At 52.4% G+C, this 25921-nt stretch overlaps 1 protein-coding gene across 1 annotated transcript; it reads right to left on the bottom strand.

Annotated features, from left to right (window-relative positions):
* Positions 1–225: 225 nt before the first annotated feature.
* ADISSP (adipose secreted signaling protein) lies at positions 226–15670 on the bottom strand. Its single transcript, XM_017872640.1, has 6 exons — positions 14962–15670; positions 6764–6868; positions 5228–5370; positions 2177–2315; positions 1129–1251; positions 226–893 (listed from the first exon to the last, which is right to left on the bottom strand). Exons 2-6 carry the CDS (start codon positions 6780–6782, stop codon positions 793–795), a joined length of 525 nt encoding a protein of 174 aa, XP_017728129.1. The 5' UTR covers positions 6783–6868; positions 14962–15670; the 3' UTR covers positions 226–792.
* Positions 15671–25921: the final 10251 nt, after the last annotated feature.

Here is a 25921-nt window from a genome sequence, read left to right on the forward strand (position 1 = left end):
CTTGCCTACATGAGGTCCCTCCCTCCTCATTCAAACTAATTGTCTTGGCAGCCAGCTTCTGGCCTAAAATGCCACCACCTGTGCATACCTCTTGTGGGGCTAGGTGGTATAATACCACGCGGCGCCCCTGCCTCCTGAAAGAGTGAATCTCCCCAAGTCCTTCCTTGGCCCATCTGCAAAGGAGCAGGCATTACCCCAAACCCAGAGAGCAAAAATCCACCTGGCTTCCGGTATCCACTGGAGTTTTATTTCTTTAGGGTTCTATCCCAACCAGTCGCTTAAAAACCAAGTAACACAGACCTGAGGGTGGGGCGGGGTGGGAGCTGGGGACTGCACCTCCCTCCTACTCATGGTGGACAGCAGTGGGGACGAGGGAGGGGCAGGAGAGGTGGCTGAAGCAAGGCAGCAGCAGCAGCAGTCATGGGGCCACGACGCCAGAGCCAGCTCCATCCTCTCCCAGACCCTGGTTGGAGCCCCTATGGCTTGGGGTGGGGAGTGGGAAACCCACCCCAGGCCCTCCCTCTCCCTTCCTCAGACAGCCTCCTTTCGGGCTCAACCCATTTCTTCCGGCAGGAGACTGAGGCACACGGAGAGGAGAAAGTGGGAGAGGAGGACGCGGGAGGGGCAGGGTGGCGGCACAAATGAAGGCAGAGGTGAGAGGCGTGGGCAAGGCCACTCCACCCCCACGCCCACCCCAGAGAGGGGCGAGGAAGCCACACCAGCACGCAGCATGTCGGGGGGACAAGGCGGGGTTTAAGGCTGAGGGGCCCGGGGCAGGCGGGGCCTCAGGCCTCAGTCAAAGCCATGCCAGTCGCTGTGCTCTGAGTCATATTCCAACTCGGCGCCCACGCACTTGACACCGTCCAGCAGCATGGGCGTGCCGTGGTGTCGGTCTGCAAGGTGGGGTGCAAGTCAGTGCCATGCTGGCCCCTGGCCCCACCCATGCGGCCCACTAAGGGGACCCCTCCCCTTCCCTCAGGGATCAGCTGGAGGTGGGGACCCACCAAGGAGGTTGAGAACCCCCAAAATGGGCAAGGAGCCCTTGTTCAGCCCTGGTTCCCTGAGGACAGAAACCCTTGCAGTCAAGCTTGTGCATCCCTCCTCCAACCAGGAGCCTCACGCTCTCACCCATGACGCGGGCCTGCACCGTCACGCGCACACAGGTGCCGGTGCCACCTTCGCAGGCTAGCAGTATCTCCTCTTTGAGGACGCCCTCTTTGTGTGCTGAGTACTCGCACTTGACACTATAACCTGCCCGGGGACAAGGGCAAGTGGTCAGTACCTCCCCCAGCCTCCCGATCCTGCCCCTGGCACTCACTGGCCTCTACCCACCACCATGGCAGGGAGCTACATGCTGAGTTGCCCCAAGAAAGGGGCAGGGATGGCCTTTCTGGAGCCCAGAGACCCATTCACCCTAGCAGGGGTGCAGAGGTCTCAAAAGCCCATTCTTCAGTGAGCTGGACATGCCTCCAGCCTGTGGGCCACCCCAATGTGGCTCCAAGAGTGAACGAAGTAGGGTCCAATTCAGGCTTCCAAAAGAAGGTCTGGCTGTTTTCTCCCAAAAGGAAGGCAGGGGGAGGTGGTGATGAGGAATGAGGGGGGTGGGGCGGGGTAGCCTTTGAGCAGATCAGATGGCAAGACGTAAAGGCCTGAGGGGTCTCAATCCAGTGAAGGACAAGGTCATGGGGAGGCTGGTGATGGGGACAGGAAACTGAAGCTGGAGCTCCATGAAACTGACACCCTAGCCTCTGCCAGCCTGGGAGTTGGGGGTGGGGCAGGACCTGAAGGGAGCCTGATAGGAACAGCAGCCTGAAATCCAAGGTCTGGGACTGGTGGGTGCTAGGAGTTATCCACAAGGTGTGTGCAGCTCCAGCAGGTTTTTCTCGAGGGTTAGGGAAGCAGGAGGGAGAGCTGGAGGTTTCAAACCAGTTCCTCAGCGGCTCCTGTCTTGGTTACTGCCCCACAGAGGTAACCATCACACCATGGGCAGGTACAGGCTCATGGACTTCTGTTCAGGGACAGGGAGCAAGGCCTGCCGTGCTGTCACACTGCAAGCTCACAAAGAGGTGCCATGTCCCCGACTTGCTGAGCTGCCCATCCACCCTAGTTGGGGGTAAGGGAGCACCCCATGTTCTCACTCCCACTCCCTATGGGCCTGCTGGAGGAGGGGACGCACCTTCAGGGACGGGCACCACACTGAGGAGCTTGAGGTGCAGGCTGGGGACAGGTGCCTCACGGACGTCCTTGCTCAGCCTGTGCACTGGGGGCAGAGTGAAAGTAATCTCATACCTGTGCAGGATCTTCAGGAAGCCAACCTACAGCAAGAGAGGTGAGGGAGGGAGGCACCTTCACTTCCTGCTTCCCCCAGGCCCACCCAGTTGTGCCACCTATCATCCCATGGACCCCAGCATCTGCTTCCCCAGAGAGCCCAGAAAGCCCAACTCCCTCCATCACTCTAGCTGATTGAGCACCCAGCCCAGTGGCCCCAGCCCTTTCACAGACCCCTTCCCTTGAGGGTCCCAGCCCTACAGCTTGGCCAGCAAGATCCTCAGCATCTGTCTCACAGGCCCCAAAGTCCTCAGTGGCTCATTTCATAGACGAGAAAATGGAAGCCACAAAATGACTGGCCAAAGGCCACATAGTGTGGCCAGGGTCAAATCCTCCCTAGACTTCTTGACCACTCCTGCCATGCATGGCACGCAGCAAGGCACCACCCACTGCCTACAAGGAAAGGTTCAAAGTCCCACAGGTCATCCACCTGTCCCCATCACTGCCAGTATCCCAGGGTCAAGGATGCTGGTCTTCCATTCGCTCATAGGATGACACCAGGCCACAGACAGTGCGGGATGAGGGATGGGATCAAATTAGAGACACGACAGTAGACCAGCTGTGTCAGCCCAGAGCTGGCCCACAGGCCTGGTACCAGCCATTGAACTGGGGCCCCTGGCTGCCCTGCTGGCACCGGACTGTGGATGCCCGCCTGCCCACTCAAAGGCTGACTATGCCCAATGGCCCATACTCACAACCCAAGCAATTTCTGTTGTTCATTCACAGTGCTTGGTGACAGCCACCCTCTGGAACAAATGCCATTCTTGGAAACTCCAGTAGTATGAAGGGTCACAAGCCAGGGTGGTTGCTAAGCAGGGTGGCTGGCAGGGGTGCCAGGCCAGCGGGCAAAAGTGCATGCTGTACTCCCAGCTCGCATGAGCACAGACTCCTGCTCACAGTTACTGGGGCTGGGCAGCCCCATCCCTGGGGGCCAACTGGGACTGGCTGCAGAGAGTTTTAGCTCTTCAATGGGACCAGGTCGATATTGCTACGTGACAAACCTCAGTCCCCCTCATGCTCTGCTGGTAGAGGGCACACCCGTCAAGAAAGCTTTCTGGCTGTACCTGCTAACTGTGACCCTGTGACGCAGGGGTACTACTTGTAGAATTTTCCAGGGGAAATAGAGATGTGCAAAAAAATACTCTTTGCTGCCTTATTTATAACAATGAAAACAAAAACAGCCGTAACACCCCGGAATAGGGAGCCAACTAAGTCAATGATGACACATATCATGGAGCAGTAGGCAGTTGTAAAATCTCGTGGAAAATTATTTACTGACACAGGAGACAGTTCACAACAGAAACAAGCAAAAACCAGTGTGGACATGGTGATGCCAGCTTTTGTTTTGGAAACAAAGCTTTTAAAATAAGCTGGATCCGTCACCATAGTGTTTTCAGAAAATAGATAAATAAAATTTTAAAAGCTGGAATAAGCCGGGCGCGGTGGCTCACGCCTGTAATCGCAGCACTTTGGGAGGCCAACAGGGGTGGATCACGAGGTCAGGAGATCGAGACCATCCTGGCCAACAGAGTGAAACCCCCGTCTCTACTAAAAATATAAAAAAATAGCTGAGCGTGGTAGCATGTGCCTGTAATCTCAGCTACTCCAGAGGCTGAGGCAGGAGAATCACTTGAACCCAGGAGTTGGAGGTTGTAGTGACCCGAGATCACGCCACTGTACTCCAGCCTGGCGACAGAGCGAGACTCCGTCTCAAAAAGAAAAAGAAAAAAAAAAGCTGAAATAACACACATCAGAATATTAACCATGGTTATTTTGGGATAGTATGACTGTGGGTACTTTTAAATTTTTTCACATTTTCTCTGTCTTCCAAATTTTCTCATGTCTATTAAGACATGAGTGGATTTTGCAATGAGGGGAGAGAGCTATTTTTAAGTGTTGGTTTGTTCCATTTATTCTCTTGGGGAAGCTGTCAGCTGTAGGACAAAGAGTGGGAACTTCAGAGTTGGACAGAAATGGAGACAAAACCCACCTTTTTTGTTTGTTTGTTTGAGACCGAGTCTCTGTTGCCCAGACTGGAGTACACTGGCGCAATCTCAGTTCACTGCAACCTCAGCCTCCTGGGTTCAAGCAATTCTCCTGCCTCAGCCTCCCAAGTAGCTGGGACTACAGGTGTGCGCCACCACACCTGGCTAACTATTGTATTTTTAGTAGAGATGGGTTTTGACACGTTGGCCAGACTAAACCTGGGCCCCTTTTGAGCAGCACGCAGACCCCCCTGCAGGTCCATCTCAATAGGCCAGACCTCCCCCGACCCAAGGGCACTCCTGTTCAATTCTGGACCCCTGATTTATTGACTGAATAAATAAGGCCTCAGTCTCCATTTTCCCCAACCCAGCTCCACCAAGCAGAAAACAGGGGGTGATAATACTACTTTAAAGAGCCTAACTCAGCCAGAGATTTGGCAAAGAAGGGTTAAAAAAAAAGTTGCACCTTGTTATTGCCTTAATTAGCTTCACACCTGTATCACATACATACATTCTTCCATTCTCATACCAACTCTAGGTAATGAGATTGTCTCCACTTGAGAGAAGAGAAACTCAGGTCCCAAGGTCACAGAGCCAGAACGGCTGGCTGAACCCAGGCCAGTGGCACCACAGCCGCGACACTGCCTTCCATTGCTATTGTCTGGGTAAAGCAGATGACAGCAATGGCTCTGCTCATCTTGATCTGGATGACATTCTTGATCTGGATGACGTTCTAAATGCTCTCATCTCATTGAAATCTCACTGCCTCCCATCTGACAGATGGGGAAACCAAGGCACAGGGAAAGGCACAGACATGCCTATAAGCCCAGCTGAGAGGAAAGGGGACAGGCACCCAGAAGTCAGGCAGAGCCGGGGAGTGGGAGAAGTTGCTGATGGGGGAGGTGTACATGTACCTTGACCAGAAAGCTGCTGTCACTCTCCTGGGTGACCATGACCACCGAGTCATGCAGCTTCTCATCAAAGTGGACGTGGCTGTGGGATCCTTCCGCATCGTGGCCTGCCGCAAAGCGGATACTCCGGACTCTGGGCTTGTTGCCTAGAAGAGTGGGAGAGGGCTCTGAGGGCTTTCCCTGTCCCCAGGAAACTCCTCCCGTTTGTCCCCTCGTCGCCCCCAACACTGCCCTTGACATCATCCAGCTCCCACTGGCTGGGCTCTTTTCAAGGCTAGGTGGACACTGGTATCATGAGGCTTGAGGCCCCCTGAGTCCTCCCACAAAAATGCATCCCCTGAGAGTGGGCGTGGGGGGGGAACTCAGGGACTGGCTAATATGACCCTTGCTTGAAGGGGATGGGGCTGGTGCCAGAGACAGGAAGGCACAGTCTTCCAGACTCCCACCAAGCCAGGGCAGCGTGGGGCTCAGGCCAGTCCTCCAGAGGAAGACTGCCCAGTGCTCTCCTTCATAGTGCAAAGCCCCCCATCCCTGGGGCCTACCCCCAAGCTGTGTCAGTGCATGAGGCCCCTGCCTGCCCATCCTCATGACCCAAACCTGAAGGGGCAGGGACAGGAACAGGCTCTAGGAGATCTGCCTAGGGGTGGCAGAAACAAAGGTTATCAAAAAACACACTCAGCCCACGTAGGTGAGGCTGCAGCTGCCACTAAACCTCACTGGCCACTGGCAAGCAAGAAGAGAGAACCCAAGGAAGCTTCCAGACCCACCCCAAGACCCCCTTCCTTCCTCTGCCTAACCCACCATCAAGGTCCTCAGCTGTCCCTGAGCTGGGTCGGGTTCTCCAAGACCAGAAAGGGCAGAGGGATGGGAAAAGTAGGGTAGCCAGGAGCCGGGCTGAAGGCCTGGACTGGATGAACACTCAGGCTGGGGAGGCCGAGAGCATGGCCCTAGTCCTCTCTGACCCCTGGCCCCTAGGCCCTCCCACCAAGAGCCCTGCCCAGGGTCCTCTTAGTGGGAGGACCTGATCCCAGCTTTGAGCCGGCCTCTTGGATACTCGGAGGCCCAGGAGGCCAGCCTGGCACATCCACAATCCCTGGTGAGCCCCACAGAACTAACCCTCAAATCTCACCAGATCACCCTGGCCTCAAACCCTCCCTTATCCCTTCTGGATTCTGAACGAAACTCAAATTCCCTTCCACAGCCTGCTGTGGCCCTCCCATGTCACCAGTCTCGGTGCTCACCACAAGCCCCTCAGCTCCCCCAGCCCCCATAGTGGAAGGGCAAAGACACAAGAGCACACATCTCCACAGACCAGCCTAAGGAGTCAGCAGGGCTCCGCAGAGGTCCCTGCTAGGGCTTTTATGAGCCCCAGGACCTGGCACAAACATATTCCCAATCACATTCACACACCAGCACACACGCACTCACACATGCACACACATACACAGGTGGTGCGGGCCCTACCTGCAGCAATGGCCCTCCTACCAGGGCCCACTGGAAGAGCTTGTGCAAGCCCCACCAGGCCAGGAAGGCACTTACCCTTGTTAGCCGCAGCCATGGACGCCCTCCCTGCCACGCAGCTCCTGCCGGACACCGCCACTCACATTCAGCGGCCTCCCATGCTCCAGGGACACCAGCAGGAGCCTGAAGATAGGGAGTGGGGAGGGCAGGGGTCAGGGCCACCCATGGACCCATCATGGTTTGGGGAGAGCAGAGGAGCTCCCTTTAGGAAGGATTCAAACAGCTACTGCTCTCAGCAGCCCAAGTGGTGTCTGTACTCTCTAGCATGGGGGCTTCTGCCCACATTCACCAAGAGCCCTCACCCCTTCCTGATATCCCAGTGACTCAGGGTTCTGCCAGCATGTGCTGAGTTGCAGCTTCTAGGTGCCAAAGCAACAGCATAGGACTCCTATCCCCAGCACTCCCAGAGGCTGGCAGGAGGGGCAGCCTGGAAAGGAGGATTTTACTGGTATTTTCCAGGGACCAGTTCTGGTCTTGCTGACCCTGAAGGCTGGGCCTAGAGCTGCATTATCCAGGTTGCCCAAGCAATGCAGCTGGGTGAGGTCAGAGGCAACAGTGTGCTTGATGGTGGGCAAGAACAGGGGACCACATAAAAGAAACATGTTCTTAGAGCTTTCCCTCCTGGTGATCGGTCAGGGCCATGTGCAAAACAGATGCCTGTGGAGGGGGTGTGGCCCCATCTGAACCCGCCATTCAGACCCTGCCCCGAGTCTCAGGCCTGCCTCTGGCTCATCTTCCCAACGGCAGCCTCAGCACAGGGGCAGTGAGAGGCACCCCAGGAAGCCTCCAATGGGCCGAGCTGGGACTATCTGAGCATCAAAAAGAATAATGAGTGCAACTGATGCAAACAGATGGAACACATGAAAGCAGGGCATTCACAGAGATTATTAAAAAAGAAGAGGGAAAGCAAAACAAACAAACCCAAGCCCTCAAAAGCCCTCATTTGTCACCACTGACGGTAGCAGTGCCCTCTTTACTCTGAAAGCTAGGGATTAAAGAGAAAGAATTCAGCCTGTCTCTTGGCCTTTCTTGTGACCAAATTGCCCTAGTGGTTGATGGAAAGCTCTTCTTTCGGGAAGAATTCCTACTAATAAATAACAAAGAAATGACCAAATGCTAAGTCATTCTGCAACCACTAAAGAAACAAATGCTGGGCCGGCGCGGTGGCTCAAGCCTGTAATCCCAGCGCTTTGGGAGGCCAAGACGGGTGGATCACGAGGTCAGGAGATCGAGACCATCCTGGCTAACCCGGTGAAACCCCATCTCTACTAAAAAATACAAAAAACTAGCCAGGCGAGGTGGCGGGCGCCTGTAGCCCCAGCTACTCGGGAGGCTGAGGCAGGAGAATGGCATAAACCTGGGAGGTGGAGCTTGCAGTGAGCTGAAATCTGGCCACTGCACTCCAGCCTGGGCGACAGAGCGAGACTCCGTCTCAAAAAAAAAAAAAAAAGAAAAGAAACAAATGCTGGAGGCAACCAGAGCCAGTGGATGCTAAACCAGAGGGGAAAGTTGACAGGAAGCAGATACTCACAGGCGCCCAAGTGTCACTGACAGAGGACCTGGTGTGTGTGTGTGGTTTTTTTTTCCTTTGGTTTTTGTTTTTTGTTGTTTGTTTTTTTGAGACAGAGTTTCGCTCGTCACCCAGGCTGGGGTGCAATGGCAGAATCTCAGCTCACTGCAACGTCTGCCTCCTGGGTTCAAGCGACTCTCCTACCTCAGTTTCCCAAGTAGCTGAGACTCATGCCTGGCTAATTTTTGTATTTTTAGTAGAGATGGGGTTTCACCATGTTGGCCAGGCTGGTCTCAAACTCCTGACCTCAAGTGATCTGCCCACTTTGGCCTCCCAAGTGCTGGGATTACAGGCGTGAGCCGCTGCGCCTGACTGAGGACCTGGTGTTTAAGAGGAATAGCACGAGTTTGCAATGGAGGGATGTGACTTCTCCCAGTCACCCACTGGTCTATCTCTCTACTTTGTGCAGGACAGCCTGTCACACTGATGCCTCCTGAAGTGAGGCAGCCCAAAGTCACAGCATCACTGACAAGGGATTCCTGCCAAAAAGGTTTAACCTGGATCTAAACCAGCCTCTAGCTTCAACTTCTTATTTGCTGAAAACACAAAGGAGAGTGGAACAAATTTAATGACTCCATGAGAAAGCAATGAGACAAGTCCAGAAGGCAGAACATTCTACAGGATGACTGACCTGTTTTTTGTTTTTGTTTTTGTTTTCAAATGTCAAGAAGAAAAATAAAACAGGCTAGGCACGGTGGTTCACACCTATAATCCCAGCAATTTCGTGGATCACCAGGTAAGGAGTTCAAGACCAGCCTGGCCAACATAGTGAAACCCCGTCTCTACTAAAAGTACAAACATTAGCCGGGTGTCGTGATGGGCGCCTGTAGTCCCAGCTACTTGGGAGGCTGAAGCAGGAGAATCACTTGAATCCAGGAGGCAGAGGTTGCAGTGAGCCGAGATCACACCACGACACTCCAGCCTGGGTGACACAGCGAGACTCTGTCTCAAGAAAAAAAAAAAAAGAAAAAGAAAACAAGGGAGATTGTTCTAGATAAGAAAGCGGCAAACTACAGCTGATTACACAGCTGATGGTAGGGTTGCTGCCTATTTTTTTGTTTTTTTTTTTTTTTGAGACAGGGTCTCACTGTGTCCAGCCCAGGCTGGAGTCCAGCTCACTGCTGCCTTGATCTCCCAGGCTCAAGCAATCCTCCCACCCCAGCCTCCCAAGTAGCTGAGACCACAGCCACACACCACCATTTCTGGCTAATTTTTGTAGAGACAGGGTTGCCCAGGCTGGTCTCAAATTCCGGAGCTTAAGTGATCCGCCCACCTCAGCCTCCCAAAATGCTGGGATTACAGGCATGAACCGCCGGGCCTGGAAAATAAAGTTTTTTGTAAATAAAGTTTTACTAATAGAACACTACACTTCATTCACTTACATGTTGTCTGTTTTTGCACTAAAACAAAGCTACTTCCAAGTAGTTATGATAGAGACCATATGGCCTGCAAAGTTTAAACCATTTATGATCTGGCCCTTCAGAGCAAAGGTTTGCCAACCCCTGTTCTAGATCAACACACACTTACAGACCAAAAAAGGATAATCTTCAGGACAACTGATCTGTTTTTTTCACCACATCAGCTGCGAGAAGAAAAATAAAGTAGAGGGTGTTTCGAACTACCTATCAAAGAAGACATCTGTGGGGGCCAGGTGCTGCGGCTCATACCTGTAATCCCAGCACTTTGGGAAGCCAAAGCAGGTGGATCACCTGAGGTCAGGAGTTTGGGACCAGCCTGGCCAACATGGCGAAACCCCATCTCTACTAAAAATACAAAAATTAGCCAGGCGTGGTGGCGTGCGCCTATAATCCCAGCTAGTCAGGAAGCTGAGGCAGGAGAACTGCTTGAACCTGGGACGCAGAGGTTGCAGTGAGCCAAGATCCTGCCACTGCACTCCAGCCTGGGTGACACAGTGAGACTCTGTCTCAAAAAAAGAACAGGCTGGGCGCGGTGGCTCACACCTGTAATCCCAGCACTTTGAGACGCCAAGGCGGGCGGATCACCTGAGGTCGGGAGTTCGAAACCAGCCTGGCCAACATGGAGAAACCCTGTCTCTACTAAAAAATACAAAATTAGCCAGGCGTGGTGGGGCATGCCTGTAATCCAGCTACTCAGGAGGCTGAGGCAGGAGAATCACTTGAACCCGGGAGGCAGAGGTTGTGATGAGCCGAGATCGTGCCTTTGTACTCTAGCCTGGGCAAAAGGAGCAAAACTCTGTCTCAAAAAAAAAAAGACATTTGGGGATCTGGAAAATGTAAATGGCCTGGACATGAGGTGACACTAAGAAATGAGTTGATCTTGTTAGGTACGATCATGGAATTGTATTAGGTAGAGAAATATGTCCTTATTTTTTCAGGGAAACACACTGAAGAATTTAGGGATGAGTGACACTGGCTCGCCAGTCCAGGAAAAGATGAGGAACTACAGGGTGGCCTCATAGTCTAGGGCTGGGCCTGTGGAGGGCATGACCTCAAGGTCCCTCTGGTGCCAAGCTGCCCTGGGAGCAGGTGTGGCCTCACCTCACTCCCCACTCCTCAATGTGGGCAAAGTCCACCCATGCCCAAGCCTTGCCTCATGGGCAGGGTGTTCACAGTTTGGGTACCACCAGGAGCCTCCTTTGGCCAATGGACCAGGAGAGCAACCCCCTCTTAGAGGTGAGCTTCCAGGCCCCAGCCTAGGGTGCAGGAAGTGGAGCTACACCCATTCACCTCTGGCCAGGGCCACTGTGGGGTCGGTTGCCTCAGCCCTAGAAAGCTCAGCTTGTCCCCAGGGAACTTGGTCTTGGAGAGCAGCCTGCCGTAACCCACCGCCGACTACAGCTGCCCCCAAAGCTGTGAACTCAGAGCATATGACAAATGGCCAAGTGCAAGAGTGTGAGGCCCTCCTCCTATCCTGCAGAGGCTGCTCCAGCCACACCTCTGCAGCCAGGAGGCAGTGACAGCCCAGGGTCCACAAGGTCCCCCCCTCTCCCAGGATGCTCCCTGAAGGCTCAGGTCAAACTGCACTAGTGGCTGGTAAGCAAAGGCCGCAGGCCCTTTTCACAAAACACTGACCCGGTCCATGCAGGACGCTTTCCCTGTCTTCCCCCCAACTACTGCCTGACCCCGCCCCCCGCCTTTGCCCAGGTCATCCCTTCAGCCAGAAACAATCGCATCCCTCCCAGCCACACCTTCGACAGGGTCTCAACCCCAACATTTCTTTTTTAAGGATGCACACCCTGCAAATCCCAGGACAGGACTACAGCTCTTTACGGAATCCCCTTTCTCATGTCTGGGATCATTTGATATCCCTCTTCCTTACTTTACAAGGGTAGTGACTGTGTTTCTTTTTTTTTTTTTTTTTTTGAGACGGAGTCTCGCTCTGTCGCCCAGCCTGGAGTGCAGTGGCGCAATCTCGGCTCACTGCAAGCTCCGCCTCCCAGGTTCACGCCATTCTCCTGCCTTGCCTCCCGAGTAGCTGGGACTACAGGCACCCACCACCTCGCCTGGCTAGTTTTTTGTATTTTTTTAGTAGAGACAGGGTTTCACCGTGTTCGCCAGGATGGTCTCGATCTCCTGACCTCGTGATCCGCCCGTCTCGGCCTCCCAAAGTCCTGGGATTACAGGCTTGAGCCACCGCGCCCGGCCTAGTGACTGTGTTTCTGTCAAACCCTGTGTCCCCGGCACTCAGCGCAGCACCAGACAGGGAGGAGCTGTGTTTGGTTTATGTTTGTTGAATGAATGACCACATCACATTTGCTTAGAGGGCTTGGCCAAGGCCCGTACTTCAGCACTAAATGATATGGTCAGAGCCAGCGACTGCACTGGGGGCTCTCAGGAAGCAGAACTCCCCACCCCACTCTCTTACCCTACCCCTGCCCTGGGGGCACTTCCCTCTTGCTGGCCCCCACCAAGTGGCCTCCCACTGGCATTCCTCAAGCCTTGCTGCAATCAGCTGGTTACCTGTCCATGCCTGCTTTGAGAGGGACATGCCCCATCCCCACTGAGGGTGGGACCCACATCTCATTGCAGTGCCCAGTATTCAGTAAAGGGCAAACACTCAGGGCCTATAACCCTCGGGACAGTGAGGACATAAAGGCAGGAAGCAAGTGACTTCAGGAAGCCATAGGAAACTGGGAAAACCAAACCTCCTTTCTCAATGGAGAACCTGCTGGTCGCTGTCCCCTGGGAGCTGGATTCTTGTCCACATATAATTCCTCATCAGAAACAGGCAAAGAGGGCACTGGGCCCCCCCTGCTGCAGCTGTGTCCACAGAGAACAGCTAGGCCACCACACAAACCCAAGCCTGGCCCTGCCTCCAGCCTCCTCCTGTGCTAACCAAGGCTTCACCGTGGCTCAATCCACAAGGCCCCCAGAGGCAGCAGTCCTGGTTCAAATTCAGGATCTGCCCTTGCTAGCTGCATGGGTGAGTTCTTTCACTTCTCTGTCCCTGTTTCCTAATGTGTAACACAGGAATAAGCAGTGGCCTCTTCCTCTCAGGGTTTGCTGCAACTGTCTCTGAAGCTCTGTGACAATGCACCCCCACCTCTGCAAAAGCAAACCCCCAAAGGCCTGGTTTCTAAAGCAACAGCAATTTCAGCAGCACCGTCAGAGAGGCACTTCAGGCCAATCCTGGAGGAGCCAGGAATGACCCTTAGAGTGGGCCCCAGGGACGTCAGCCTTCTTGGAAAACAGCTCAAGGGTTGAGGGGGCCTCCCTCCTCCTGCCTCCCCCTTCTCCCACTCCCACAGCAGCCAGGTCCCTAGTGAGGGTCAGAGAACAGATGCTGGGAGTTCCCAGTCCCCCTAACCAGAGGGGCTCACAAGGAAGATGTGCAGAATGAACATTCTGGAAAACTGGGAAATGACCAGGGAGGAACATGGTGCCCCTTCCCCCAGCAAAAAAAAATTATACCCTCCCTGCTGAGATGGGGTGTCAGCAAGCTTCTAGTCCCCAGCCCAGGGTGCAGGAAGAGGAGTTACACCCATTCACCTCTGGCCAGTATGCTCCCAACGTATGAGACCTCATTTCTCATTCCTTCTTCAATCCCCATTCTCATTGTGGTTCAAAGTCTTTCTCTCTTGAGCCAGGAACTCCGCAACCTTCCACCCTCCCTACCTCTTCCTCTCCTACCCCAGCCTGGGGCTCAGTCCTGGCTCAAGCACTCAGTCCAGCAGAAGCACTGCGTAGCCTCCCATTAAAGCTCATGCCTGTGAAAAGAACACCCATTAAGGCCTTGAGATGGGGCCACATTGACCTGCTGACTCTCAGCACTGGACACGGCAGGGGCCACACATACTCAGAACAAGGCCTGGAAAGGTGAGGCTGGAGGTCAGAAGTTGTGGCAGCTTCACATCAACTCAGCCTTAATGTGACTTCATTTCCTTCTCCCTCCAGCGGGCCAAAGGTGCAAAGATAAGTATGGGTGTTCTCTCTCCCTCTAACAGTGAGGTGCTGGGGTGGGGTGGGGAATATGGAAAAGGGACCCTCACCACCCACACCTTCCTGCCTCCCCAACAAGTGCTGCCCTCCTCTGCCCAGCATTCTCCCCTCTTTGCCCTCAGCTAGTGGGTGCTTAGCCTCCAGATGGCATGCCCCACTTAGGCCCTGCCCTGGGCCTGTGATCCAGAGGTCCCAAGAAGCAGAGGCCAGGCTGGTGCAGGGAGTCAGCCGAGGTGAGGGTGGGAGCACACAGGATTATCTCCCAGGGACAGGGCTGCTGCCTCTTAGCTCAGGATGGATAGAATGTGGGGGGTTATCCAGCTACATTTTCCCTCCACAGAAGACCAGAATGGGAGGGAGATAGGGGTGCTGCCCCGACTTTCTTCAACTCCCCGGGGCAGAAAAATGCCCTACCCCTATTTTCCAGTGCCAAGATTCAAGAAGAAAGGCAAGCGGAGACTTCCCTTTCTCAGTCCCTGCTTACTAATGGAAACATCGGTCCAGAACCTAAATCCAGTCCCTCCTCCTTCGTGCCACCGGTGGGGAGGTGCAGCCCAAGCCCCCGAGGCCCCAGGGGCCCAGGTGTAGGACCCTTTATCCTCTCCGGCAGCCATCCCTGTGGGTGTGGCACCCCCGCCACACCCCATTCTTGTCATCTCAGGGGGAGGGGGGAAATGCAATCGGACATCCCCCCCATCCAATCCATCCCGAGCTGCGAGGCGGCGGCTCTGTCCCTCGGAGATAATCCTGTGCGCTCCCCACCTTCGCTCACCTCGGCTGACGCAGGAGTCTCCGGAGCCCGCACTCCCAGACATCACTGCCCTCCTTCCTGAGGGTGCTGAGGCTCGGAGGCTCAGAGATGCTACTCCTCCAAGGTCATGCAGCGAGGCAGCGGCAATGAACAGGGTCGTGGGGGGGGGGGGGCGTTGACCCCATTACGCCCCCGCCCTCACTACCGCACTCGTGCCCCCGGACAATCGCTTAGCAGAAAACACCCCAGCTGCACCAGCTAACGGTCACTAAGCCCCAGGAACCTGACATCACTCTAGTTCAGGTGCTGGGGAGTCCTCCAGGCCCGGCCCCGACAGCGGAGCCCCCCACCCTAGCCCTGCCATCACGGCCGCTGGGGTCCCAGGCACTGACTGCTCAGGACAGGGCCGGGACCGGGAGGGGACCTCGGTGAACGGGAAGGAACTGGGAGGCAGGGAGCAGAGAGGTAGCCTCACCTTGCGGGGTGCACCCCGGGGCTGGGGAGGGCAGGGACGACCGCTGCGGGCGGCTGCAGGGGCTCAACGCCGAGCACGAGGAAGGGAGCCCCGCGCGGCTGCAGCCCGCCCGTCGGCACGCCCCCGCCTCCGCCCATTGGTTGATCTGGGGGTGGGGCAAGGGATGCTTCGGACCAATAAGCGGGCTCCAAAGAACGGCCAACTGGCGAGGACCGCCTACGTCACGTGCAAGGGTCGATGAGGCTGCGCCCTGCGAGTCCGCGCCTGCCGGGCGAGCTCTCGCGAGGAAGGTGGGCAGGCGGCCCAACTGGGCCAGGGGCCAGAACCCGGCAAGGGAAGAGGGGGAAGGAGGGACGCGGGTTGGCCCCGCCCCCGCCGCTTCCGCCTAGGGGATAGTGCCTCCAGCCTTGACGCTTGCTAAGGACGCACCTCCCTTGGGCCCTGCGCTGTCGGGAGGGCTGTCGGGCGCGTCTCGGGGCTGGGTGGAGCTCTTGAAGGTCGCCTTTCTCCCGGGGCTTCCACGCTGGCTTCGGCCATCGATACGGGCCGTGTTAGTCTCGTTCAGGAGCTGAGGAACCCTCCATCACTCCTGTTTCGACCCCAGGGTTTGGACCTCTTCCCCTTCCACCCCATCCCCTGTGTCGGAAGAAGCGCCCCCGTGCGGGCCCGAGACGCGTCCCGGGAGCCCGGCCAAGCTTGGAGAAGCATCAGAACAAAGAAGGCACGCGGGCTGGGGGCTGGGAGAGCCTGTGACGCGCCCCCGGGGATCGCAGCCTCTGCTCCCGGTCTCCATGGAGGCGGTCGCCATGGCAGCGAGATGCGCCTCTTTCGGCACTGCGGGGTGGGATGTGGGCGCCTGCAATGAGCCAGGGAGCGAGAGGCGTGGCCCTCCGGTCTGCGGGGGTTCTTGCCGGTGCTCTCCGCCCGCCGGTTCGCGAACACCCCACCTACACTTCGCCCGTGGGGACGGATTCCCCAAAGTGCCCGCAGTAAGCCGTCCGGAGCACGCAGCGCGTTCCTTCCAAGGGAACTAGAGGAGAGGCGACCTGGGCGGCTGAAGGCCAGCTTCCCTTCAGCAGGGCCGGGGTCGCTGCCTTAAAGGAGCCCTCAAGTCTGCCACCCTGTGGCCCATAACCTGTCTGCTGATCTGTCTGCACACTGTTGGCAAATTAATCTTTCTGAGCTCTTGTTTTCATCGCGTCCCTCTCCTGCTCCAAAGCCCTCTGGGACTGTCTCCAGTAGCGCTTCACAAACTTTAGCAGCATTTTCGGTGATTCATGTGCCCTCCCGTTTGAGAGACAGCACTTACATTGAGAGCTTTTCACATTCTGATCTCAGCCCACTCACTCTTGCCCACTCTAGCCACTCCCACCCCACTACCTTTAGACCTTGTCTTGAAGGTCTAAAGTTGGCAGACGGTGGGCCCCAAGTGGCCTGTAGATGTATTTTGTTTAGCCCACATGGGGCTTTTAAAAAAGTTCTTCCCCCTCCTGCCTCCCCCTCCTCTTTCTGGAATCAGGAATCTGGTTTCGTGGCTTCTTTTGAAATATCAAAAGATCTAACGACATGGGCTCACATTCCAGCCTGGCATTACAAGCCCCGTAAGAGCACATCACTTTACCATAGTCCCCACCAATCCCTGTTTCTCACTAATTACCTTCTGGGTCAGTGCAGACATTTGTGATCCCCTCTCCCTGCTTATCCAACCTTCCAACCTGGAAGGTCCTCCCCACTCTCTTATAGCCAAAGTTCAAGCCCTCTTCAACCAGGATAAGGTTTGCCTATTTATTTATTTATTTTGGAGACAGAGTGTCACTCTGTCTCCCAGGCTGGACACCTGGCACCATCTCGGCTCACTACAGCCTCCGCCCCCCTGGGTTCAAGCCAATCTTCTGCCTCAGCCTCCCAAGCAGCTGGGATTACAGGCGCTCGCCACCACACCCAGGGCTAATTTTTGTATTTTTAGTAGAGACAGGGTTTCACCATGTTGGTTAGGCAGGTCTTGAACTCCAAGCCTCAAGTGATCTGCCTGCCTCAGCCTCCCAAGGTGCTGGGATTACAGGCGTGAGCCACCGCACCTGGCCCAACCCTGCTTTGTTCAAAAGTCTTTCTAGCCAACTTCTCAAAACCATCTCTGGTGTGGGCTCTCTGAAACATAAATGCTGCTAACTGCACAGCCCGGGGTTATTTCCGAATTGTCAACTCCTTTCAGCAAACATTTACTGAATGTGTCTGATGAGTAAGTTATTGTGCTAGGCTCTGTGAAGTGGAAGGCACTCACAATTTAGTGTAGGAGGGACACCACACACAAAGAACTGTGGTCTCCTGTCCTTGCCAAATGTTCCTCACACTCCCAGGCATTGGGCAGTCTGGCCAACTGGGAGGAGTTGAAATGCAGACCTGCCCGTGCCTGGGGATACTACAGGCTCTCAGGGAAAGCCAAAGATGGTTCTGGAAAGCCTCCAGGAGAAAATGAGACTCTTCGTGTCAGGAGGAAGTCAGGGCAGGAGTTACATGGCTGCCCCATCACTGCCCAATGTGTCTGTGTTACCACACGAGTGGTGCCCAGGCTCTGGGGCTTCCTGTGCAGAGGGCCTTACCAAAGTTAGATGGTTCTGCAAGGGAAACCACAGGCCCCTACCAAGCTCCCTGGAGATGGAGGCAAGACAAGAATTAGGAGCAACTCCAGGTTAGGAGAACAGATGGAGCACATATAAAACATCCACACACCGCCGGGCGCGGTGGCTCAAGCCTGTAATCCCAGCACTTTGGGAGGCCGAGACGGGCGGATCACGAGGTCAGGAGATGGAGACCATCCTGGCTAACATGGTGAAACCCCGTCTCCACTAAAAAATACAAAAAACTAGCCGGGCGAGGTGGCGGGCCCCTGTGGGCCCAGCTACTTGGGAGGCTGAGGCAGGAGAATGGGGTAAACCCAGGAGGTGGAGCTTGCAGTGAGCTGAGATCCGGCCACTGCACTCCAGCCCGGGCGATAGAGCGAGACTCCGTCTCAAAAAAAAAAACAAAACAAAACAAAAAAAAACATCCACACACCATGAGAACCTGGTGAGTTTAAAAAAAAAAACAACAAAACACGGCCGGACGCGGACGCAGTGGCTCAAGCCTGTAATCCCAGCACTTTGGGAGGCCGAGGCGGGTGGATCACGAGGTCAGGAGATTGAGATCATCCTGGCTAACATGGTGAAACCCCATCTCTACTAAAAATACAAAAAAAATTAGCATGGTGGTGGGCGCCTGTGATCAGTGAGCCTAGATCACACCACTGCACTCCAGCCTGGGCGACAGCAAAACTCCGTCTCAAAAAAAAAAAAAAAAATACACAACACTCGCTACAGCTCCAAACACATGGTATTCTGTACCCTCTTAGTTTTTTTATTTTTATTTTTCAGAGACAGGGTCTCACTATGTTGCCCAGGCTGGTCTCAAACTCTTAGCCTCAAGCGATCCCCCAACCTCGGGCTCCTAATGTCTGAGACCAGACCAGAAGCACAAGCTGCCCTCTATTCTTTTTAATTAAAAATTAAACAACTATAACCTCATTGGAAAACTGCTTGGCAGTACCTAATAAAAATGATCAATGAAATGAGTAATTCCACCTTTTTTTTTTTTTTTTTTTGAGACAGAGTCTCATGCTGCCACCCAGGCAGCAGTGCAGTGGTGCGATCTCAGCTCTGCAACCTCTGCCTCGTGGGCTCAAGCACTCCTCTCACCTCAGCCTCTCCAGTAGCCAGGACTACAGGCGCATGCCACCACACCCAGCTAATTTTTGGTTTTTTTTGTTTTTTTTTTGGTTTTTTTTTTTTTGTTGTTGAGATTACAGGCATGCACCACCACGCCCGGCTAATTTTGTATTTTTAGTAGAGACGGGGTTTCTCCATGTTGGTCAGGCTAGTCTCGAATTCCCAACCTCAGGTAAACTGCCCACCTCAGCCTCCTAAAGTGCTGGAATTACAGGCATGAGCCACCATGCCTGGCCAATTTTTTTGTATTTTTAATAGAGACAGGGTTTCACCATGTTGGCCAGGCTGGTCTCAAACTCCTGACCTCAGGTGATCAACCCACCTTGGGCTCCCAAAGTGCTGGGATTACAGGCGTGAGCCACTGCACCCAGCCATGGCATGTGTTAAAAAGAAACTGGCAAATTGTTTTCCAAAATGATTGTACTTACTTACACTTCCATTAGCAGAGTATAAGAGTTCCTGTTGCTTCACATCCTCATCAACATAAAAATTTGCAATTTTGTAAAAAACACTACACCATGCAAACCAAACAAAGCAGGGCAATGGACTACCAGTCTTCAGCCTCTCCTCTGAGCCATGCCCTTGTAGAGGACAATTTCACAACAACTATCAAGATTACAAATGCACACACAAAAAAAAGAGAAAAAAAAAACAGCCTGGCCATCATGGTGAAACCCCATCTCTACTAAAAATACAAAAAATTAGCCGGGCATGGTGGCAGGTGCCTGTAATGTCAGCTACCCAGGAGGTTAAGTCAGGAGAATCGCTTGAACCCAGGAGACAAGAGGTTGCAGTGAGCCGAGATAGCGCCATTGCATTGCAGCCTGGGCCATAGTGCGAGACTCCGACTCAAAAAAAAAAAAAGAAAAGAAAAGAAAACACAACAAAGATTACAGGTGCATATATTCTTTGATCTAGCAACCCCAGTTCTGGAATTTATCATTCAGATATACTTCCACATGATACTAAATCATGAATGTATGAGGTTATTTATTGTTGCATTTTTGTAATAACAAAAGATTGGAAATAACTCAAATGTCCATAGAGGACTTCTTAAATAAATTTGGTACAGACAATATAATCTTATATGACTTAAAAAAAAAAAAAGGAAGTTTTCAACATCCTCCCAAGTAGCCAGGATTACAGGCATGAGCCACTATGTCTGGATAATTTTTGTATTTTTAGTAGAGATGGGTTTTTGCGATGTTATCCAGGCTTATCTCGAACTCCTGGCCTCAAGCGATCCACCCACCTCAGCCTCCCAAAATGCTAGGATTACAGGCGTGAGCTACCATGCCCAGCCTGCTAAGGAAAATTTTGTATTAGCTAGGATTCTCCAGAGAAACAGAACTAGGAAAGAGGGCAGATAGGAAAGACTGACATATTATAAGGAATTGGCTCACACAATTATGGAGTCTGACCAGTTCCAAGAGCTGCAGGGTGAGTTGGCAAGTTGGAGACCCAGGAGAGCCAATGGTTTAGTTCCCGTCTGAGTCCAAATACCTGAGAACCAGGAAAGTCAATGATGTAGCTCCAGTCCAAAGACCAGGAGGTTTGAGACCAAGGAAGAATCAGTGTTTTAGTTTGAGCCCAAAGGTAAGAAAAAAGCTGATGTTCCCTTTCAAAGGCCACCAGGCAATAAAAATTCTCTCTTATTTGGGGAGGGCCAGCCTTTTTCTTCTATTTAGGTCTCAACTGACTGGATGTGGCCCACTCACCTTAGGGAGGGAAATCTGTTTCACTCACCTGCTGATTTGTTTATTTTTTCCTTTTGTTTTTTGAAATGGATTCTCACTCTGTTGCCTAGGCCAGAGTGAAGTGGCATGATCTTAGTTCCCTGCAACCTCCACCTACCTCCCCGGTTCAAGCGATTCTCCCGCCTCAGCCTCCTGAGTAGCTGGGATTACAGGCACTCATCACCCCGCCTGGCTAATTTTTGTATTTTTAGTAGAGATGGGGTTTCATCATGTTGGCCAGGCTGGTCTTGAATTCCTGACCTCAGGTGACCTGCCTGCCTTGGCCTCCCAAAGTGCTGGGATTATATAGGCGTGAGCCACTGTGTCCAGCCATTATTTATTTACTTTTGAAATGGGGTCTCACTCTGTTGCCCAGAGTGGAGTGCAGTTGCACAATCTTGGTTCACTGCAACCTCCGCCTCCTGGATTCAAGTGATTCTCATGCCTCAGCCTCCTGGGTAGCTGGGATTACAGGCTTATGCCACCACGCCCAGCTAATTTTTGTATTTTTAGTAGAGACGGGGTTTTGCCATGTTGGCCAGGCTGGTCTTGAAGTCCTGACCACCTAGGCAATCCACCCGCCTAGGCCTCCCAAAGTGCTGGGATTACAGGCATGAGCCACCATGCCCAGCCTCATCTGCTGATTTAAATGTTAACCTTAGGCCGGGCGCGATAGCTCACGTCTATAATCCCAGCACTTTGGGAGGCTGAGGCGGGCGGATCACAAAGTCAGGAGATCGAGACCATCCTGGCTAATAAGGTGAAACCCCGTCTCTACTAAAAATACAAAAATTTGCCGGGTGTGGTGGCGGGTGCCTGCAGTCCCAGCTACTCGGGAGGCTGAGGCAGGAGAATGGCATGAACCTAGGAGGCAGAGCTTGCAGTGAGCTGAGATTGTGCCACTGCACTACAGCCTGGCCAACAGAGCGAGACTCCATCTCAATAAATAAATAAATAAATAAATAAATAAATAAAGTTAACCTTAGCCAGGTGCAGTGGTTTACGCCTGTTTTCCCAGCACTTTGGGAGACCAAGGTGGGCGGTTCATTTGAGCTCAGGTGCTCGGGTCAACATGGTGAAACCCCATCTCTACTAAATATATAAAAATTAGCCAGGCATGGTGGCTTGTGCCTGTAGTCCCAGCTACTCAGGAGGCTGAGGCACAAGAATCACTTGAACCCAGGAGGTGGAGGGTGCAGTGAACTGAAATTGTGCCACTACACTCCAGCCTGGGTGACAGAGCAAGACTCTGTCTCAAAAATAAGAGTACGACAAATGTGCATGTTTGTTTATAGTCACATAAAGTCATTCTGGAAGGATACATAAAAACTAAAGATAGACGTTCCCTATTAGAGATGTGCTGGGAACAAGAAAACTTTTCACTTTTTATGTGTTTTTTTTAAATCATATATATATTTTATCTATGTTACTTAAAACATTAAGTAACAAAGTTTAAATAACCTTGCATGCCTTCCTCTCCTGTAGGGTTGTGAACACTGGAGGGAAAAAATCATATTTTATACTCTTGTATTCCTGGTATTTAGTACATAGTAGGTACTCAATAAATACAAAATACTCTTTTGTATTCCTGGTATTTAGTACATAGTAGGTACTCAATAAATATTAGAGGAAAGAACAAATGAATGAACCAGAACATAGCGGATTTAGTGTCAGTTAGAGAGAGAAGAGGGGCCAAGCACAGTGGCTCACACCTGTAATCCCAGCAATTTGGGAGGCCGAGGCAGGAGGCTCACTTGAACCTAGGAGTTGGAGACCAGCCTGGGTAACAAAGCAAGATCCTGTCTCTACCAAAAAAAAAAAGAAAAAAAAAAAAAAAAAAAAAAAAAAAAAAGGCCAGGTGCAGTGGCTTACACCTGTAATCCCAGCACTTTGGGAGGCCGAGGTGGGTGTATCACCTGAGGTTAGGAGTTCGAGACCAGCTAGATCAACATGGTGAAACACCATCTCTACTGAAAATACAAAAATTAGTTGGGCATAGTGGCAGGTGCCTGTAATTCCAGCTACTCAGGAGGCTGAGGCAGGAGAATCGCTTGAACCTGGGAGGCGGATGTTGCAGTGAGCCGAGATCATGCCACTGCACTCCAGCCTGGATGACAGAGCGAGACTCTGTCTCATTAAAAAAAAAAAAAAAAATTACCTGGACGTGGTGGTATGCACCTGTCCTCCCACCTATTCAGGAGGCTGAGGTGGGAAGATTGGTTGAACCCGGGAGGCCGGGGTTGCAGTTAGCCAAGATTGTGCCACTGCACTCCAGCCTGGGCAACAGAGTATAACCCTGTCTCTAAAAAAGAAGGGAGTTATGGCTGGGCGCCACCAGTGGCTCACGGCTGTAATCCCAGCACTTTGGGAGGCCAAGGCTGGTGGATCACCTGAGGTCAGCAGTTTGAGACCAGCTTGACCAATATGGTGGAACCCCATCTCTACTAAAAATACAAAAATTAGCCAGACGTGGTGGCATGTGCCTGTAATCCCAGCTACTGGAGAGGCTGAGACAGGAGAATCACTTGAACCAGGGAGCTGGAGGGTGCAGTGAGCTGAGATCGCACCACTGCACTCCAGCCTGAGTGACAAAGCAATATTCTGTCTCAAAAAAAAAGAAAGAAAGAAAGAAAGAAAGAAAAGTAAAAAAAGAAAGAAAAATTAAAAAAAATTAAAAATAAGGGAGTTATAATCTTATCTAATGTAATCACAAAAGTTGACATCCGATCACATTTGCTGTATTCTACTTATCAGAAGCAAGTCACTAAGTCCAGTCTACATTCAAGGAAAGGGGTACACATGGGGGTGACGACCAGGAGTCAGGGATTACTGGGAGTCACGTTAGGAGCTGTCTACCACAAGGAGGAAAAAAGCAATGGAAGGATGAAATCTAGGATGGTGGTTATATCTGAGTGGAAGCAAGGGGGAGAGATGCAAGCAGCACATGGCAGGTGTAAGTTATTTGTAATAATTCCATTCTTGGGGCAGGAGGTGGGTTTATAGGTGTTCATAAGTGAGTTGATTATGGACAAAGGGGGGGAGAGTGTCATGAACAAAGGATTATATTTAGTCCCATTCAGTAATATTTAAAATATTCAATAATAAATGAAATAAAAATTGCTGACTACTCCTGACCTTGTTCTGAGCCCCATCCATGCACTCCACCTGGCCTTAGGTTAACACTGGCTCCACCTGACCCTCCACTTGCCCCAAACTAACCATTAGCCCTTCACACACACTGACCCTTGCTCTAGCACCATGATCTCTCCATAGTCTGCAATATGCCCCCAGAGTTCTATTTTCTGAAACTTTTATCCATGTAACCTCACCTGTAGGCTGCTATATGTAAAGTTAGTAGGAATGGCTAATGGAGTGGCCCAAGGACCAGGAGACAGGGCAGGCTAATAGTTCTGCTTTAGCAGTAGCACTGTGGGCCCAGAATACAGGTTTGATGGCTGGTGTCATGACCTCACCTGTTGGCCTCCTGCATGGCAGAGGCTGGGCCAGGTCCTGAAGGTTCTTCCTCTTTGAGGCCTCTGCTCCTGATATCCAGATATAGCTAAATCTGTCTCTGAGAAGTGCACCTCTGCCTCAGCACCAGGCCTGTAACTCCCTTGTTGGTAGCAGATTATCAACTCTCTCCTTTCCTGGCTTTGATGAAGTAAGCTACCATACTGGAGATGGCCATGTGTCAAGGAAATGACAGTGGCCATCAGCCAACAACCAGTAAAACACTGAAGCCTCTAGTCTGACAGCCCACTAGGAAGTGAATTCAGTCAGCAACCAAGTAAGCCTGAAAGCCTAGATCCTTCCCCAGTTGTGCCTTCAGATGAGACTGCAGTTCTGGTTGGCCCTTTGCTTCCAGCCTTGTAGGAAAGAAACACTGAAGTGGAGGACCCAGCCAAGCCTTGCCTGGACTCTTGACCCACAGAAAAATGTGAAATATAATAATAAGTATGTGTTGTTCTAAGCTGTTAAATTGGTGGTAATTTGCTACATAGTAAGGGATAACTTATACAGGTTCTTTTCAATTCTTTTGCTATTACAAAGAGTGCTCCTATAGGCTAGACATGGTGGCTCATGCCTGTAATCCCAGCACTTTGGGAGGCCAAGGCAGGTGGATGACTTGAGGTCAGGAATTTGAGGCCAGCCTGGCCAACATGGTGAAACCTGTCTCTACCAAAAATATTAAAAATTAGCCAGATGTGGTGGCATGTGCCTATAATCCCAGCTACTTGGGAGGCTGAGGCAAAAGAATCGCTTGAACTCAGGAGGTGGAGGTTGCAGTGAGCCAAGATCGTGCAACTGCACTTCAGCCTGGACGACAGAGCGAGACGCCATCTCAAAAAAAAGAAAAAACAAACAAACAAAAAGAGTGTTGCTATGAACATTGCTGTTACATGTTACATTCTGTCTCCCACAACACAGAATACAAGAGGCTAGGTTTCCCTTGGATATGTGCTGAGTATATGCCTAGGAACAGAATTGTTGGATCTCAGGATGTTTGTTTTGTTTTGAGACACAGTCTCATTATGGTTGCCCAGGCTGGAGTGCAGTGGTGCGATCTTGGCTCACTGAAACCTCTGCCTCCCAGCTTCAAGCAATTCGCCTGCCTCAACTTCCCAAGTAGCTGGGATTACAGGTGCCTGTCACCACACCTGGCTAATTTTTTGTATTTTTAATAGAGATGGGTTTTCACCTTGTTGGCCAGGCTGGTCTTGAACTCCTGACCTCAAGTGACCCACCCGCCTTGGCCTCCCAAAGTGCTGGGATTACAGGCCTGAGCCACTATGCCCGGATGGATCTTAGGATTTACAAATGTTCCACATTACTGGTAGTCAGAAAACCATTAAAGTTAGGGTCACGCCATGGCTGTAGTGCATGGGCCAGGGTTGGGAGTAAAGCTTGGCCTCAATCCATTGAAGTTGGGATCATCTGTGGGCAGGGTTGGAGTTGTACAGGAGTAGGGAGGACAGTCCTACAGAGGGCCGGGTTAGGGGTCATACATAGGGTTGACCGTGAGTGCGTGGCCACATTAGGGAAGAATCTGAAACCTGGGTTTGAGGTTGGGTTTGGACAAGGTTGGAGAACACCATGAGGGTGGGTTTGGGGGTCAATCTAAGGCCAGGGTTAGAAGTTAGGCTGTGGTGGGGTGCAGTGGCTCACACCTGTAATCCCAACACTTTGGGAGGTCAAGGCGGGTGGATCACGAGGTCAGGATATCGAGGCTATCCTGGCTAACACAGTGAAACCCTGTCTCTACTAAAAATACAAAAAAAAAATTAGCCAGGCACGGTGGCGGGCACCTGTAGTCCCAGCTACTCAGGAGGCTGAGGCAGGAGAATGGCGTGAACCCGGGAGGCAGAGCTCGCAGTGAGTCAAGATCTAGCCACTGCACTCCAGCCTGGGCGACAGAGCGAGATTCTGTCGCAAAAAAAAAAAAAAAGGCTGTCACCCTGCCCA

This window comes from Rhinopithecus bieti, unplaced genomic scaffold, assembly GCF_001698545.2.
Source record: "Rhinopithecus bieti isolate Rb0 unplaced genomic scaffold, ASM169854v2 scaffold_7580, whole genome shotgun sequence".
NCBI classification, from domain to species: domain Eukaryota; kingdom Metazoa; phylum Chordata; class Mammalia; order Primates; family Cercopithecidae; genus Rhinopithecus; species Rhinopithecus bieti.